At 44.2% G+C, this 16,502-nt stretch overlaps 1 protein-coding gene across 1 annotated transcript in view; it reads right to left on the bottom strand.

Annotated features, from left to right (window-relative positions):
- The window catches only part of adgrg6 (adhesion G protein-coupled receptor G6), a 121,455-nt gene that overhangs the window by 25,121 nt on the left and 79,832 nt on the right, over positions 1-16,502 (bottom strand). Inside the window, exons 18-23 of the mRNA XM_078557478.1 lie at positions 12,308-12,422; positions 8,839-8,960; positions 7,809-8,013; positions 5,793-5,958; positions 3,961-4,104; positions 2,069-2,182 (exon numbers count right to left, since the gene is read on the bottom strand). Coding sequence (XP_078413604.1) covers positions 2,069-2,182; positions 3,961-4,104; positions 5,793-5,958; positions 7,809-8,013; positions 8,839-8,960; positions 12,308-12,422 — 866 coding nt within the window. The remainder of the gene's footprint in view (positions 1-2,068; positions 2,183-3,960; positions 4,105-5,792; positions 5,959-7,808; positions 8,014-8,838; positions 8,961-12,307; positions 12,423-16,502) is intronic.

Raw genomic sequence — 16,502 nt, 5'->3', positions numbered from 1 at the left:
GGCTTGGGGAGTTGCTGCAGTGCACCTTGTAGATGGTACACGCTGCTGCAATGAATGTTTAAAGTGGTGGATGCTGATTAAGCGGGCTGCTTTGTCCTGGATGGTGTCAAGCATCTTGACTGTTGCTGATAAAAGGGATAAGTTGAAGCTTTTTGTCTTGCACTCATCAGGACACTTCACAAGAATACCAATATAAGGGGAAAACAACAATTTATATTGTATGAGAAGAGAATGCTGATTGGTTGGCAAGTGGACTCTGATTTGTAGAGCCATTGCCATGGGGAATGCACAGTTATCTGCCAAGCATTGCTTGAAATTTAAACCAGGCAGCTTGACCCTAATTGGTCAAGACATAGCCTTGAGAAGTGAGTCAGCGAATAGCTGTCACTTATTCTGTTTAGCCAAAACAGGTGCACCATGTCTACATGTTCTTTGTGTCTGCTAAGAATAGGGCCCTGTGTATTAATATACGTGGCTTCCAGTACAAGCTAATGTGACACACTTCCAGCCTGACTTACGATCTTAAATTGGTTGTCAGTGTAATTCTTAGCACACTTAGGATTATTTAGCAAATGTTATCCAATCACGGAATCACAACTAATGTTGGACACTGCGTTCTGAGTTTTGCAAGCACGGTCTGGTTGGGTACAGTCTGTACTTCGCCTGTTGCGAACAGTGGAAGGGACATGCTGTTTGATACGATCTGCCAGTCTGTGGGACGTACAGCCTACATACCCAGCATCACACTGGCACTGAAATTCATATACCACATTACTCATTTGTGTAATCGGCAGAACGTCTTTTTGGTTTGACGGCAGCGTCCTGTTAGTGGGGAATATCCCTCGTGTTGTTACTGCATAGTAGCAGCGTGAAACAGCTAGCTTCACCTGCTGCTCAAATGTTTGAGATACCTTACCCTTCCAGGGTAATCTGAGGTAGACTGGGTGCTTTTCAGGGCCGAAAGTGACGGCCTTAGGCCTGTTCATGAGTTTGTGTGCTATACAGCATGGAATGATCTGATCAGAGTAGCCATTATCCTGCAGATTGTATTTGATGCCCCTATTTCAGCATTAAGCTTGCGTGGTGAGCAAATGGCTTGGGCCCTATTTACCAGATTGCCTAGGACACAAATGAGTAATGTGGTATATGAATTTCAGTGCCAGTGTGATGCTAGGTATGTAGGCCGTATGTCCCAAAGACTGGCAGATCATATCAAACAGCATGTCCCTTCCGCTGTTTGCAACTGGCTTGGTACAGACTGTACCCAACCAGCCCGTGCTTGCAAAACTCAAAACACAATGTCTAACATTAGATGTGATTCCGCGATTGGATAAATTTGCTAAATAATCCTCAGTGTGCTAAGAATTACGCTGACAACGAACTTAAGATGGTCAGTTGGGCTCACAATGTGACGCATTTGCGTGTACTGGAAGCCACATATATTAATACACAGGGGCCCTGTCCTTCGCAGACAGGAAGAGCATGTACACACATTGCGCCTGTTTTGGCTAAAGAAAATAAGTGACAGCCATTGGCTGACTCATTCCTCAGGACAATGCCTTGACCAATCAGGGTCAAGCTGCCTGGTTTAAATTTCAAGCAATGCTTAGCTGTTAACTGTCAGTCACCATCACTGGTGTATTCTCCATGGCAGTGCCCCTACAAATCAGAGTCCACTTGCCAACAAATCAGCATTCTCTTCTCATACAGTATAAATTGTTGTTTTCCCCTTATATTGATATCCTTGCGAAATGTCCTGATGAGTACAAGATGTAAATATTTGACATGTCTCTTTTTTCAGCAATACTCAAGCTCTGTGCTACCAAACGACTATCTTGAGTGTTGTGGGAGCCACACTCATCCAGGCAAGTGGGAAGTATTCCATCACACTCCTGGCTTGTGCCTTGTAGATGATGGACAGGCTTTGGGGAATCAGGAGGTGAGTTAGTCACTGCAGAATTCCCAGCCTCTGGCCTGCTGTTGCAGCTACAATATTTATATGGCTGGTCCGGTTAAACTTCTGATTAATGGTAGCCCCCAGGATGTTGATAGTGGAAGTTGATCATACCTCATGTTGCCTGTGTTTAATTCTGATCTTGACTGGTTCGGAGAGGTTATTGATGCTGATGTTTCCCACACTGCTTGCAATCACAAAACTCTGCAGAGCAAATCCTCCTCGATCCTATCAAATTAGAGGAGAAACACTCAAGTGAGATTCTCAAAATGTTGCAGAGATATCAGCTGAACTGGACAATGTAATGCAATGTCTCAAATACCTGTTTCTGATGGCATGCCTCCCATCAAAAGATCAACTCTAACCAACCCTACCAGCGGTCTGATAGAGCGAGCGATCCCCTGAGGATCAGCTGTGATTTATGATTACAATATTAATGGACAAGAAAATGCAAGCCCATTGTAGATACAAAGAGTTGCTGAAAGAGTTAGAGAGGGAGAGAGAGAGGGACAGAGACAGACTGAGAGAGATGGGGAAACAGAGAGAGACTGAGAGAGACAGACAAACAGATTGAGAGAGAAAGGAAACAGAGTCCGACAGAGATGATTGCCAGGCAGTAAAGGATAGAACTGGAGCCTATCTTTACACTATTCTGAGGAAGAGTCATACAGACTCGAAACATTAACTCTGTTTCTCTCTCCACAGACGCTGCCAGACCTGCTGAGCTTTTCCAGCATTTTCTGTTTTGATTTCAGAATTCTAGCATCCACACTATTTTGCTTTTAGCCTACCTTTACGCAACTTATAAGCATTTATTTGTACTGATACACATTACAAACATGCACCTCTTAACCTAACAACCACAATTTCGGTCTGCTCCTATATCAAAGTACTAGGACATTAACCTGAACACTTTACAATTAACACAATGGGAGAGAGAGTTTGACTGAGATAGTGACAGAACCAGACAGAGGAATTAAAAAACAGTCAGGTTGAGAGAAAAGGGGGTCAGAGTCAGACAGGAGAGATAAAGGAGAAAGAGTTTGACTCGGAGGGATGTGAAAAAAGTTGTTTCACATGAGGAGAGATAAAGCCACATGGAAGAGTAAGCCAGTGGATTAGTTATCTTGATTGTGCTGTTTCTGATATTCTCAGCTAGGGAGGCTGCAGGTGAGGGGCCTGAGAGATGAGGTATTGATTGGGTATCATTTCAACTTTGAGATCATCCATTGGAACACAATGCTTCCGCAGTTCACATTCCCATATTCTTATATAAAATTGGGATATGGTAGCGGAGCGGTTATATTATTGGACTAGAATTCAAGAGGCATCAATGAATAACCAGTAGAACGTGAATTACAATCTCGCCATAGGCAATTTGAGATGTTGGGTTTGGTTTTAAAAAAGAATCTGGCTATAAAAGCTCGTCTCAGTAAGGGTGACCCTGAAGCTATCAGCCTGTCATCAAAACCCAAAAGGTTCACTAGTGCCATTTAGGGAAGGAAGCCTGGCTCCTTACCCCATCTGGGCCTAGGTATGACTCCAGTCTCACATGGATGTGGTTGATTGTTAATTGCCCCCTGAAATAACCTAGCAAGCTCAGGGCAACTGAGGGATGGGCCAGACCCGTCAGCGGTGTCCACATCCCAAGAATGATTTTAAAACAGAATGAACTCACTGTGCTGCTTAGCAAGTGAGTCAGGATTCCTGCTCCCGGTCTCTATTTAACGGCTCCCGGCAGTCAGTGCTCAGTTGCAATGCCTCCTATCGGTAAATAGCTTGGCCACCACTCTCCACCACAATGCCCACTCGGTCACTTGGATGGGAGACAGGGGGGATAACTGTAACATCACCGCCAATCGGGATTCAAAGGAAGGAACCAGCAGCATCAGGAAAGGAGGGGGTGAAAATTGGTGAAGGGGTTGGGAAGGGAGGGGAGAGGGTTTGGGAAAACAACAGAAAACACAATACATGTGATGTAGATGCACCAAGCACTCCTCCCTTGCCTGAAACAGTCCTGTTTTACTGAAGAAAGCAAACTGAGCCCTCGATACCGCACTGAGCTCGTCATCCGTCAGCTGTTCGAAAAGGCCAGGGGGCAACTCGATTTCGGCCAGGGCTTCACCCCCAGGATGCCTGTCAAAATTAACCTACGGGCAAGAATAACAGAGGCATCAATCACACTGTGACAAGAGAGATGACCGTAACCTATAACCACACAGCACATCATTCACTCTCAGCCCTTCTCCCCACCCACTTCAGAAGGAACTCCCGTTCCTCTTCTGTCTTAGTTGAAAAAAAGAGTTTCATCACGGGGACCCCTTTTAAAAATGAAGCCTCAAGCTTTGGAGCCCTTTTCCTCTTTGGAATCTCACCATCAGGGCTTTTTACAGAGAGAGTTTCACCACAAGGACCCCTTTCAGAAAGGAGGACTCACCACTGCGATCCACTTTACAGAGTGAAGAGCCTCACCATCGGAGAGCTGAGGTTTAAGGTGGTGGATGGGGTGCCAAGCAAGCAGGCTGCTTTTGTGCTGGATTGTGTTGAGCTTGTTGGAGCTGGGCTCATCCAGGAAAGTGGGGAGTATTCCATCACACACTTAGCCTGTGGCTTGTAGATAGTGGACAGGCTTTGGGGATTAAGGAGGTGAGTTACTCTCTGCAGAATTCCCAGCCTCTGACCTGCTCTGGTAGCCATGGCTATATGTGAGGACAGGATTAGCTTAGCTGGGATGTTCTGAAGACCAAATTGCCCATGGATCCTCAATGTTGAGTTGCACATGCAAGATGATCGACTGGGCAAAAAACTGCAGGGCTGTCTAATCCCAAGGAACCTTAGCTCAACATATGGTAGCGTCTTCAGATAGAGGGGCAAAGCATTGGGAAGAACACTTAAACATGTACAATGAGCAGTGTTACTGTAAGATAATACTTATCATTTCAGACACGTTCCTCAAGCACAGTTATTCTAAATATAATTGCAGTAGGGTAATTTTGTAGTTATGTTACTGGACTGGTAATCCAAAGGCCTGGTCGAATGATTCAAGAACAAAGAAGAACAAAGAACAAAGAAAAGTACAGCACAGGAACAGGCCCTTTGGCCCTCCAAGCCTGCGCCGATCATATTGCCCATCAACTAAAACATTTTGCACTTCTGGGGTCCATATCCCTCTATTCCCATCCTATTCATGTATTTGTCAAGCTGCCTCTTAAACACCACTATCGTACCTGCTTCCACCACCTCCTCTGGCAGCGAATTCCAGACACTCACTACCCTCTGCGTAAAAAACTTGCCCCGCACATCACCTTTATAGTTTTCTCCTCTCACCTTAAATCTATGTCCCCCGGTAATTGACTCTTCCACCCTGGGAAAAAGCTTCTGACTATCTACTCTGTCCATGCCACTCATAATTTTGTAAACTTCTATCAAGTTGACGAGAGTTCAACCAGAGTTTAAACCCCACCAGGGCAGCTGGGAATTTTAATTCAATGAATCAAAAGTAAAATATTCACAGTCAGCAAAGGAGACCATGAAACTATCAGATTGGTATAAACATCCATATGGTTCATTAATGTCCTTTAGGGAAGGAAATCTGCCGTCCTTACTCTGTCTGGCCTACATGTGACTCCAGACCAAAACAGCAATGTGGTTGACTCTTAACTGCCCTCTGAAATGACCTAGCAACCACTCAGTTATTTTCAATAAGGTGGCTCACCACCACCTTCTCAAGGGCAAGTAATGATGGGCAATAAATGCTGGCTTTACCAGGAATTAAAAATAAGTATATGTGATGAGCGGTGTCCTGTCCATGTTGTCTATCTTAGTCACAGCGCCTTACCTCCAACTCCGAATCTCCGTTCTGAGATCCCACGCTGAAGGAGGTCCCATTGTAATTCACGGAGTTGACAGCGGAGATCCCAATGGCCAGGTTTGGGGTGGTGATACTCACTGATGGCCCAGTGAAGATCATCTTGACAGTCAAAGCGTCTACGGTCCTCAAAGCTCTGCACATAAAGGAAACCACATGCAAAAATTAATCAGGTTTGCGCTTAAGGTTCAGCCTTGGCTAAGTGGGAAGCATTCTGCCCTTGTGAGTTCAAGTCCCACTCCAGAGCATTGAGCATATGAGCCAAACAGACACTGTTACTGCAGCAACAAAAATAAAATTAGCTGGAAAAACTCAGGAGGTCTGACAGCATCTGCAGAGAGGAGCACAGTTAACGTTTTGAGTCCGTATGACTCTTCTTACTGCAGTATTGAGTGAGTGCTGCAGCGACAGAGGCGCTGTCTTTCAGATGAGATGTCGGCCCTTTCAGGGGAACACACAAGATCCCACAGCGCCATTTTGAAAAAGTGTAGGGGCATTCTCCCCAATGTGGCCAGTATTTATCACCCAACCAGCATTAGTAAAACAGATGACCCAGTTATTTATTGCACTGCTGTTGTTGGGAGCTTGCTGTGTACAAATTGGCTTTTGTGTTTTCTACATTACAACAGCGACTACACTTCAGAAACACTTCATTGGCTGTAAATGACTTTAGGACATTTGACATTGTGAAAGGTGAGGTCCTGTCTGCCGTCTCAGGGTGAACATAAACAATGTCCTGGTACTTTTCAAAGAAGAGCAGGGGCATTTTCCCCAGTATCCTGGCCAATATTTATTCTTCAACCAACATTACTAAACCAAGTTATTTTCTCATGATCTCATTGTTGTTTGTGGGACCTTATTGTGCCCAGGTTGACTGCAGTGCCTCCCCATTACATTACAATCGTGACTACATTGACTGCAAGTACTTCACTGGGATGTCCTGGGGATGTGAAAGGTGCTATATAAATGCAAGCTCTTTCTTTAGCGTCTACCACTGGGACGTGACCCATTGAGCGGTTGAAAAGGCCCCTGGTTGTCAATACACTGCTCAGTCCGAAATCAAGCCAGGAAGGTCCAATGCCTGAGATAACTTCTGTAATGGTACAGGCATTGACATTGAAAAATTAGCTGTGGAATCTCACTGCCAATCCCTGCTGGAAAGAGTTTGAGCGAGAGATCGGATGAGGACTCGCGGCTGTGATTACCTTATTCCAATCTCAACAAGTAATAAAAAATCCTGTCTGTATTAAATACCCTGGGGGTGGGGGGGGGTCACGTTGGACTGTAATGAACTTGCACCCCAAACAGGATGAATGTGGGGATGGTAACATAGCTGGATCAGGGACCCTGGACAAATGATCCAGAGGCTTCAGTTCAAACCCCACCACTGCAGCTGGGAGAATTTAAATTCAATTAATTAAATACATTTGGAATTTAAGCTACAAACTTAGTCTCAGAAATTGTGACCGTGAAACTACTAATTCACTAATGTCCTTTAGGGGAGGAAATCTGCCATCCTTACCTGGTCTGGCCTACATGTGGCTCCAGACCCACAGCAATGTGGTTGACTGCCCTCTGAAATGGTCTAGCAAGCCACTCAGTTCAAGGGCAACTAGGGATGGGCAACAAACGCTGGCCCTGCCAGCGACGCCCACATCCCATGAAAGAATAAAGAAAAGAAAATCCACAATAGGAAAGGTTAGACAGAGATAACAATGGAGTTTGCTGAGCATGCTATTATGCCACATGTTCCTATTTGTTATCAATCAGCAGAGAAGCAAGCGCATTCACAAACAGAACAACAGCAGCAAAGATACAAATAGCCGGAAAAACTCAGTATCTGCGGAGAGGAACACAGTTAAAGCAGAGATGCTGTCGGGCCTGCTGAGTTTTTCCAGCTATTTTTGTTTTTGTTTCAGATTTCCAGCATCCGCAGGTATTTTGCTTTTACCAGTACGACTGCAGGTCCAGCCGAGGGGTACTCACACTTGGGAAGACGTAGCCAGCGCTGTGTCGGAGCTCGAAAGGATATTGGACAGGACCGTCAGCACCGTCGATGCCAAGGTGGAGTTGATCTCTGAGACGATGACAATCTGCTTCAGCGTTTCCACCAGTTTGTCCACTTGCTCCCGGGTGAGATTCTTGTCCGCGGTGAAATCGAGAAGCTGATTGGCTACCTCGGCCGCGTTGTCTGCGGGAAGTTACAAGAAAGAGGTGAAGAGAAATTCTAGCAGAGCAGCATTCACCGGAAGGTCAATGCAGGGTCATTGGTCAATGCAGCATCATCGGAGGTCAGTCGAAATAGAGCTCAGATGCACCTGGACCTATGCAACAATGTGTGCGTAGCTATATCTGCATATCTACAGGAAATTTATGCACGTGAGCACTTCATCCATGCACACTCATAAGACAATATGTATAACATTGTGTGTGCATTGATGTAGTACTTGTATGTACTTCAAGTAGAATATGTGTACAATATATCTCTAGATAATAGAAATATCATCAGCACCATTGTGGAGCGAATTCGTTCTTCAGTATAATGCAGCTTTGTGGCTAATGGAGATTGGTGGTGAATGGTGGGATATGATTGGTGGACAATGGAGTGTCCAATGATGTTTGTTTTTAAGAACGGTAGCCATTATTGTTCTGGGCCTAGTTTTATCCTCCCTTCTCCCCCTTGACATGCATGCTTTCACAATGCTGGGAATCCTCAGATACCACCCAGATGGAAAGCAACAGTGTGTATCTGAAGGCCATTCAACTGTGGGAGCATCATAGTATGGGCTGAACCTGTCCTCCTGCCCTCCCTAGTGGTAGTCCCCGGACAGCAATCAGGAGCAGGAACCCAGGGTGATATGTTTTCTCATCCCTAACACAATTTTGGATTCATCTGAACACCGGGCATACCACAGGTCAACAATCCACCCTGGGATCTTTCTGCCCCTTAATTCTCCGAAGCAGACTGATCCTTCCTTGAGGAAGCAGAGTAGCCAGTGACTCCGATGGCAATTACCTGCAGATACTACCGGAATGTTTTCTAAGTCGCTGCTGTTTGTGCTGGGAGTCGGTACCACAGAGCAGTTTCTCAGGTCAGGTGCCTCCCAGTAAGATGTGTAGTTCTGCATGTTTAAAACACTGAACAAACAAATAAAAACATATTATTGCACGTAGACAATCACTAAGAATTAGCGAACAAGTACAAACAATAAATTGAAAAGGTTAACGGAATGTTCGTCTTCATCTCAAGGGGCGGGAGTACAGAGGGGTGGAAGCTAATTTATACTTATATAAAACTGTAGTTAGATTGAATCTGGAGTCCCAGTGTTCAGCTCTGGGCACTGTATCTCTGGAGGGATATACTGGTCTTCATTGGGGTGCAGTGCAAATTCACTAGAATGATACCAGAGCTAAAAGGGTTAAATTAGAATGATAGGTTCACTTGTACTTCCTTGCAAGGAGTGATCTAACTGAGACTTTTAAGGGTGGGGGGGGGTCAAAGGATTTGATAGGACAGGTAAAGAGAAGCTATTTCTTCTGATGAGGGATGTCTAGAACAAAAGGGGGTACAACCTTAAAATTAGAATCATTGCTATTCAAGCTGATGTCAGGAAGTAATTGGGTAGTGGAAATCTGAGACACTCTCCTCAGGAAAGCTGGTGAGGATGGGGGATTTATTGAAAATTTCAAACATGAGGTTGATAGATTTTTCTTAGCTAGGCAGCAACTTCACCTTCGACCGCACCTTCCAAACCCACTGCCTCTCCCATCGAGAAGGACAAGGGCAGCAGACACATGGGAATACCACCACCTGCAAGTTCCCCTCCAGGTGACACATCATCCTGACTTGGAAATATATCGGCCGTTCCTTCACTGTCGCTGGGTCAAAATCCTGGAACTCCCTCCCTAACAGCACTGTGGGTGTACCTAAAGCACATGGACTGCAGCCGTTCAAGAAGACAGCTCACCACCACCTTCTCAAGGGCAATTAGGGACGGGCAATCAATGCTGGCCTTGTCAGCGATGCCCACATCCCATAAGCGAATAAATAAAGACAAAAACAGGGTATTAAGGGTTATGGAACCAAGGCAGGAAGATGGAGTTCAGCCATGATCTAATTGAACAGGCTTGATGGGCTGACTAGTCTCCTCCTGTTCCTATTTTACCAATTGTATCTTTGAGTCAGCATTGGGAGAGCAAAATTCTGTCACCTTTTGCACACCTATATATTAACAGTTACTGCATTAACCTTGGCCACCTTTTCCAAAACTAAGGGGTTTGATGCCAAAATGTTAGGAGGCTTTTCACAGGAGAACTGTTCAACACTTGCTCATCAGCACAGTCAGGAACGCAGGAACTGTGGAGTCACAGAACCAAGAGCTGGAGACTGAGAGATCTTTCAGGCTGAATGAGCAGGGATACCCTTCCTTTTTATGTATGTTGGCATTTTGCAGCACTTCAATAATGTGCTATATCAATATGATTATTTGTTAAATATATATCACGGTTTTGAAAAAAAAAAATCAATGTTTTGCTAGAGAAGGCAAGGCTTTACCCATGAGCCTTGGCACTTAGCACAGGCACGAGGGGCTGAATGGTCTCCTCCTGTGCCTTAAGCTTGCTATGTTTCCACGTTCCTCTGGTCACGTAGCAGCGGAACAAGCTATGGCTGTTTAGGCTTTCGAGTTACTGGGTAATATCGATGGATGACCTGTAAGTGAAAGGGAGGAACTGCTGTCTCAAGGCCAATATTACACACTTGAAGACAGGGTGTGAATTTTTGAAACCATGGGCAGGACTTTTGTTTTGGGGTCGGGGTCATTTCGGGGTCCCAACCCTGCGTGGCGTGGGAATAGCACGCCCAACACGATTTTTGGCGCATTGGCAAATGCGTGGTCAGAAGGCACACTCAATGTCCAGTTGTGCGCAGCAGGTAGGCAGGCTCCCAGTGCTGGCAGGGCAAAAGGAGGCCTATTGCCTGGTGGAGCTGCAGCCTGCTGATGTAGGTAAGGGAGACAGAGAGCGCGCTTCAAGATGGAGGTGCTTTCTCAGCAATTTTAAAATATTTGTAATTAAGAATGGCCACAGCTGCCATTTGTGGAGGGAGGCTACCTCCTGTCTCAGGTTATGTTTTAGCCATTGCAGGGCCCCACATGCCAACTGGAAAGCTTCCATTTGGTACAGGAGAGGGGGCTTAATAGGCCCCAATAATGGTCTCAATTGGCGGCCCACTGCTCATGGGCAGGGATTCATCTTTCCCCTAACCCAACCTCCTTAAAAGTGGCCTGGAGGTGGCACCATGTTGGCAAACTGGCACATCAGCTGCTGGCAGGAAATTCTGGGCCTCCGGTGAGATTCCAAAATTCTGGAAGGAAAGCCTGGAATGAAGCATCAACTTTTCCCAACTCCACTTATGGAGATACGGGGATAGATTTTCCTTTGCATTGCACCTGATCACCATTCAGCCTCCAGTAGGGGAGCCAACTCTAATTGGTCATATTTGGAACATGTGAACCCACCAGTTAGGAACAGGAGTAGGCCATTCAGCCCCTTGAGCCTGCCCCGATAACCTTTGACTCCCTTGTTAGTAAAAAAAAAAATCTATCTACCGCTGCCTCAAAAATATTCATTGGCCCTGCCTCCACTGCTCCCTGGGCAACGTGACATCACATGACCTCCTACCACAAACTGCTCCACCCTCCCCCCACACTCCCACTACTACTCGCCCGACATACTCACTATCCTGACGTCAGCCAATCCGAAATAAAATGGACACTTCATTACGCAATTGGATTATTCTTCACTGCCAGTCAAACTCCCTTTCTTTTCCCAATGTCCAACATTTTTATGACTACTAAAGTGCTCAAAGAAATTTTAAAAACTATATATATGTATATGTATATATATATATATATATATATATATACTCAAGGGGGTGGACAGAGTAGATGCTGGGAGGATGTCTCCCCAGGCTGGGAAACCTAGAACTTGAGATCAATCTCGGAATAAGGGGTCGGCCATTTAAGACTGAGATGAAGAGAAGTTTCTTCACTCAGAGGGCGGTGAAGCTTTGGAATTCTCAACCGGAGAGAGCTGTGGATGCTCAGCCTTTGAGTATATTCAAGACAGAGCTCAATAGATTTTTGAGCACTAAGGGAATTAAGGGTTATCGTGTGAGGAGGTGAAGTTGAGGTAGAAGATCAGATCGTGTTGAATGGTGGAGCAGGCTTGACGGGCCAAAGGGCCTACTACCCCTGCTCCTAATTCTTATGTTCTTACGGGAATTAGACTAAAATTCCTAATTCCTGGAGACTCCAAGGCAAGCCTTGAGGGCTGGCAACTCTAGATAGACTGGGAATTCCAACTCATCAGTTTGGGTTGAGATGAAGTGACAATGCTGAAATCCTCTACACCACACATACCCCTAATATAGCCTCTTTTTTAAACAGGTACAATAATGGCATAAAGAATCTAATAGACATTACCATTTTCTGCTCGCATATTGTCCTTGATTTGATAGGCATGGCAGACTTTGGGTGCTCCTTGGCCTGGTCTCTTTCCAAATGTATTGAGTCGGCATTTCTTCCATTGAGCAGTTCACTAGTGGATAAAGGATACTGAGACTTATATCCAACACAGAGGGAAATCAACGGTTAACAGCATTAAAAGAAGGAAGCGAGGTTTGTGGTAAAGCAAAGGAATTTGTGTGTCCATGTGCACAGATCATTAAAAGTGGTTTAAAAATTCCTCAAGAAGGTTATTGCAACATTTATCTCAAGGAGATTGGGATTCCAAAACTGAGGAAGCTATGTTTCACTTGTATTTTTCTTTATTCTTTCATGGGATGTGGGTGTCGCTGGCAGGGCCAGCATTTGTTGCCCATCCCTAATTGCCCTTGAACTGAGTGGCTTGCCAAGCCATGTCAGAGGGCAGTTAAGGGTCAACCACATTGCTGTGGGCCTGGGGTCACATGTAGGCCAGACCAGGTAAGCATGGCAGATTTCCTTCCCTAAAGGGAATTAGTGAACCAGATGGGTTTTTATATCAATGATAGTTGTCATGGTCACCATTCTTTCTTCTAGCTTTATATTCCAGAGTTATTAATTGAATTTAAAATTCCACCAGCTACTATGGTGGGGTTTGAATCCACATCCCCCAGAGCCTGGGTCTCAGGATTACTAACCGAATGACATTACCGCTACACCACCATCTCCCCCTAATATGTAGAGAGCCTTGGTCAGAACCCCCACCGGGGCATTCAGTGTTGGGCACTGAATCACGAAGATACGCTGACCTTGTAGGGGAAGCAGTGCAGAATTAAATCAGAACTTAAATTATGGAGACAGTTTGCATAATCTTGGCTTGTATTCCCTTGATTTTAGAAGTTGAGAGATGATCTGATCGAGGTGTTTAAAATGATAAAGAGATTAGATGTTTAAATAAATAGGAGCCTTTTCCTCTGTGAGAGAATCCTAAACAAAAGTACACAAACTTAAAATGAGAGTTAGGTCATTTCGAAATGAAACCAGGAGTACTTTTTCCACACAGGAAGTAGTGGAAATCTAGGACTGTTTCTGATAATCCCGTATGGACTGAATCAAATGAAATTCTCAAAACTGAGACTGATAGATTGTCATTAAGTAATTGGCATCAAGGGGTATGAGACAAAGGTAGGTAATTGGAGTTGAGGTACAGGTCAGGTATGATCTAAATGAATGATAGAACATGTTTAAAGGGGCTGAATAATTCTGTTCCTATGTTCCCATGTCAGCAATATCACTGGATAGGACCATGCAATACTACTTCATCAGACTGATCTTTAGACTTGAGACAATGTGATGGATCAACACAACCTAATGAGATTTTGATTTTACCCTTGCTCTCCATTTAGCCCTGAGTGTAGCTTGGAATCCATACATAGCTGCGTCCTGGCCCAATACAAATGAGAACTTCCAAAGCACATGTGAAAATAGCAGGCAGCTATGTCACATAGAATGAGCGTTACATCAAACTTTACAGCACAGAAACAGGCTATTGAGTCCAAATGGTCCATGCTGATGTTTATGCTCCACACAAGCCTCTTCCCAACATTCTTCATCTCACCCCAACACCAAAATATTCCAGTCCCCTCTCCCTCATATGTTTATCTAGCTTCTCCTTAAATGCATCTGTGTTATTGGTCTCAGCTACACTTGTGGTGGAGCGCTCTGCATTCTAACCACTTCCCTATTTGATTCACTCATGACTATTTTGTATTTATAGCCCCTATTGTTGGACCTCTCCCCACACCAGCCCCGCTCCCACCATGAAAACATCTCTAAAATTATGAAAAGTGATAATATAGATATAGAGACTTCGGTCAGGTCACTCTTCAGTTTTCTTTTTCTCAAAGTGCCAGGCCATTCGATCGTTCCTAATATTGGCAACCTCAGAGTTCTGGTATCATCCTTATAAATCCTTCTGCACTTTCTCAAGTGCTTCTATGTCTTTTGTAATATACAAAATGTGGACTCAGTGCACAACTACACTATCAAACCTATCTCAGGGATCCATTTAATTCTTTCTGGAGACTGGGATTGGGCATGATTCTATTTTATGAGGTTCATACAAATATATGAATATACAACCATATGAATTAGGAGCAGGACTAGGCCACTCGGACTCTTGAGCCTGTTCCACCATTCAATAAGATCATGGCTGATCTGAATGTAACCTCAACTGCACGTTCCTGTCTACTAGCGATAACCTTTCACCTCCCTGCTTACCAAAAATCTATCTACCTCTGCCTTAAAAATATTCAAAGACTCTGCTTCCACTGCCTTTTGAGGCAGAGAGTTCCAAAGACTCATGACCCTCAGAGAAAAATGTTCTCCTAATCTCTGTCTTAACTGGGTGACCTCCTATTTTTAAACAGTGACTCCTAGTTCTAGATTCTCACACAAGAGGAAACATCCTCTCTACATCCACCTCGTCAAGACCCCTCAGGATCTTACATGTTTCAATTAAGTTGCCTCTAACTCTTCTAAACTCCAGCGCATATAAGTCTAGCCTGTCTAATCTTTCCTCATAAGACAACCCGCCCATTCCAGGTATTGGTCTAGTAAACCTTCTCTGAACTGCTTCTAATGCATTTACATCCTTCCTTAAATAAGGAGACCAGTACTGTACATAGTACTCCAGATGTGATCTCACCAATGCCCTATATAACTGAAGCATAGCCTCCCTACTTTTGTATTCAATTACCCTAATAATAAACAATAACATTTTATTAGCCTTCCTAATTATTTGCTGCACCTACATACTAACCTTTTGTGATTCATGCACTAGGACATCCAGATTTCTCTAAATCTCAGAGCTCTGCAATCTCTCACCAGTTAGATAATATGCTTCTCCTTTATTCTTCATGCCAAAATGAACAATTTCATATTTTCCCACATTATACTCCATTTGGCAGATCTTTGCCCACTCACAACCTATCTATATCCCTCTGTAGCCTTCATATGTCCTCTTCACATCTTACTTCCCTATCTACCTTTGTGTCATCAGCAAATTTAGCAACAATATCTTCAGTCCCTTCATCCAAGTCATTTATATAAATTGTAAACAGTTGAGGTCACAGCACTGATCCCTGCGGCACACCACTCAATACATCTTGCTAACCAGAAAAAGGCCCATTTATGCCTACTCTCTGGAATTAGCATTGAATCTGTCCTGTTAAGGTTCAGAAGTAGATTCAGGTTGGATCTGGGTTTGAAACTGATTTGATTTTTGTTATGGGCTGCAACCACAGCTATTGGAAATGATTCATTCTGTTAGTGTCTGGAAACTGAATTGGGGAAGACTTTATCCTGTTGAGGTTTGGAACTGGGATTGTTTCATTCTATGAGGGATTGGAGCTCAGATTCAGATTGATTCATTCTGATAAGGTTTGGAGCTGACTGTACATTTAACTCGCTTCAGCGAGGGATTCATTAACATCTTCACACAGTGAGGTCAACAATAATCTTAGATTAAAGAATTGAATTCACACAGAGGGAGGGATATAGGCGAATCATCTGTCATAATTTTGGAGGGAAATCTACTGAATCCTGGAGAAACAATCAAAAATAACTCCAAGGATTCTGCAGAACAATTAACCCCTAAAAATTTAGGAAGAACTAATGAAGACTGGTATTGAGACTGACAATAAATCTGATCACCATTGTCACAGAATGTATTATACACAGAAACAGTCCATTCAGCCCCACTGGTCTGTCTCAGTGTTTCTGTTCCACATCCCACTGCTCTTCTTCTCATCCTGCTATCATCCCTCCCTCACACCACTCTTCATCTCCACCATCTTCACCTCATCCTATCATCATAACTATCTATGTTTGTAGCTTCCCTTCAAATGCACCTGTGTTATTTGCCCACACAACTCCCTTTGGAGCGAGTTCCACATTCTCACCACTCTCTGGGTGAAAATGTTTCTCCTAAATTGCTTATTGGATTAATTTACATCTTATCTATGTCTACCCTATCAAACCCCTTCATTACCCATTGGATCATCTCGTGGGAGAAAAGAACCCCAGCCTGTTCAACGTCCTGGGGGTTACCATTGACCAGAAACTGAACTGGACTAGCCATATAAATACTGTGACTAAAAGAGCAGGTCAGAGGCTAGGAATCTTGTGACAAGTA

This window comes from Cetorhinus maximus, chromosome 14 (assembly GCF_964194155.1).
Source record: "Cetorhinus maximus chromosome 14, sCetMax3.hap1.1, whole genome shotgun sequence".
NCBI lineage: Eukaryota > Metazoa > Chordata > Chondrichthyes > Lamniformes > Cetorhinidae > Cetorhinus > Cetorhinus maximus.
Note: the sequence above shows the minus strand (reverse complement) of the source record. Positions and strands in the feature narration are given on the sequence as shown.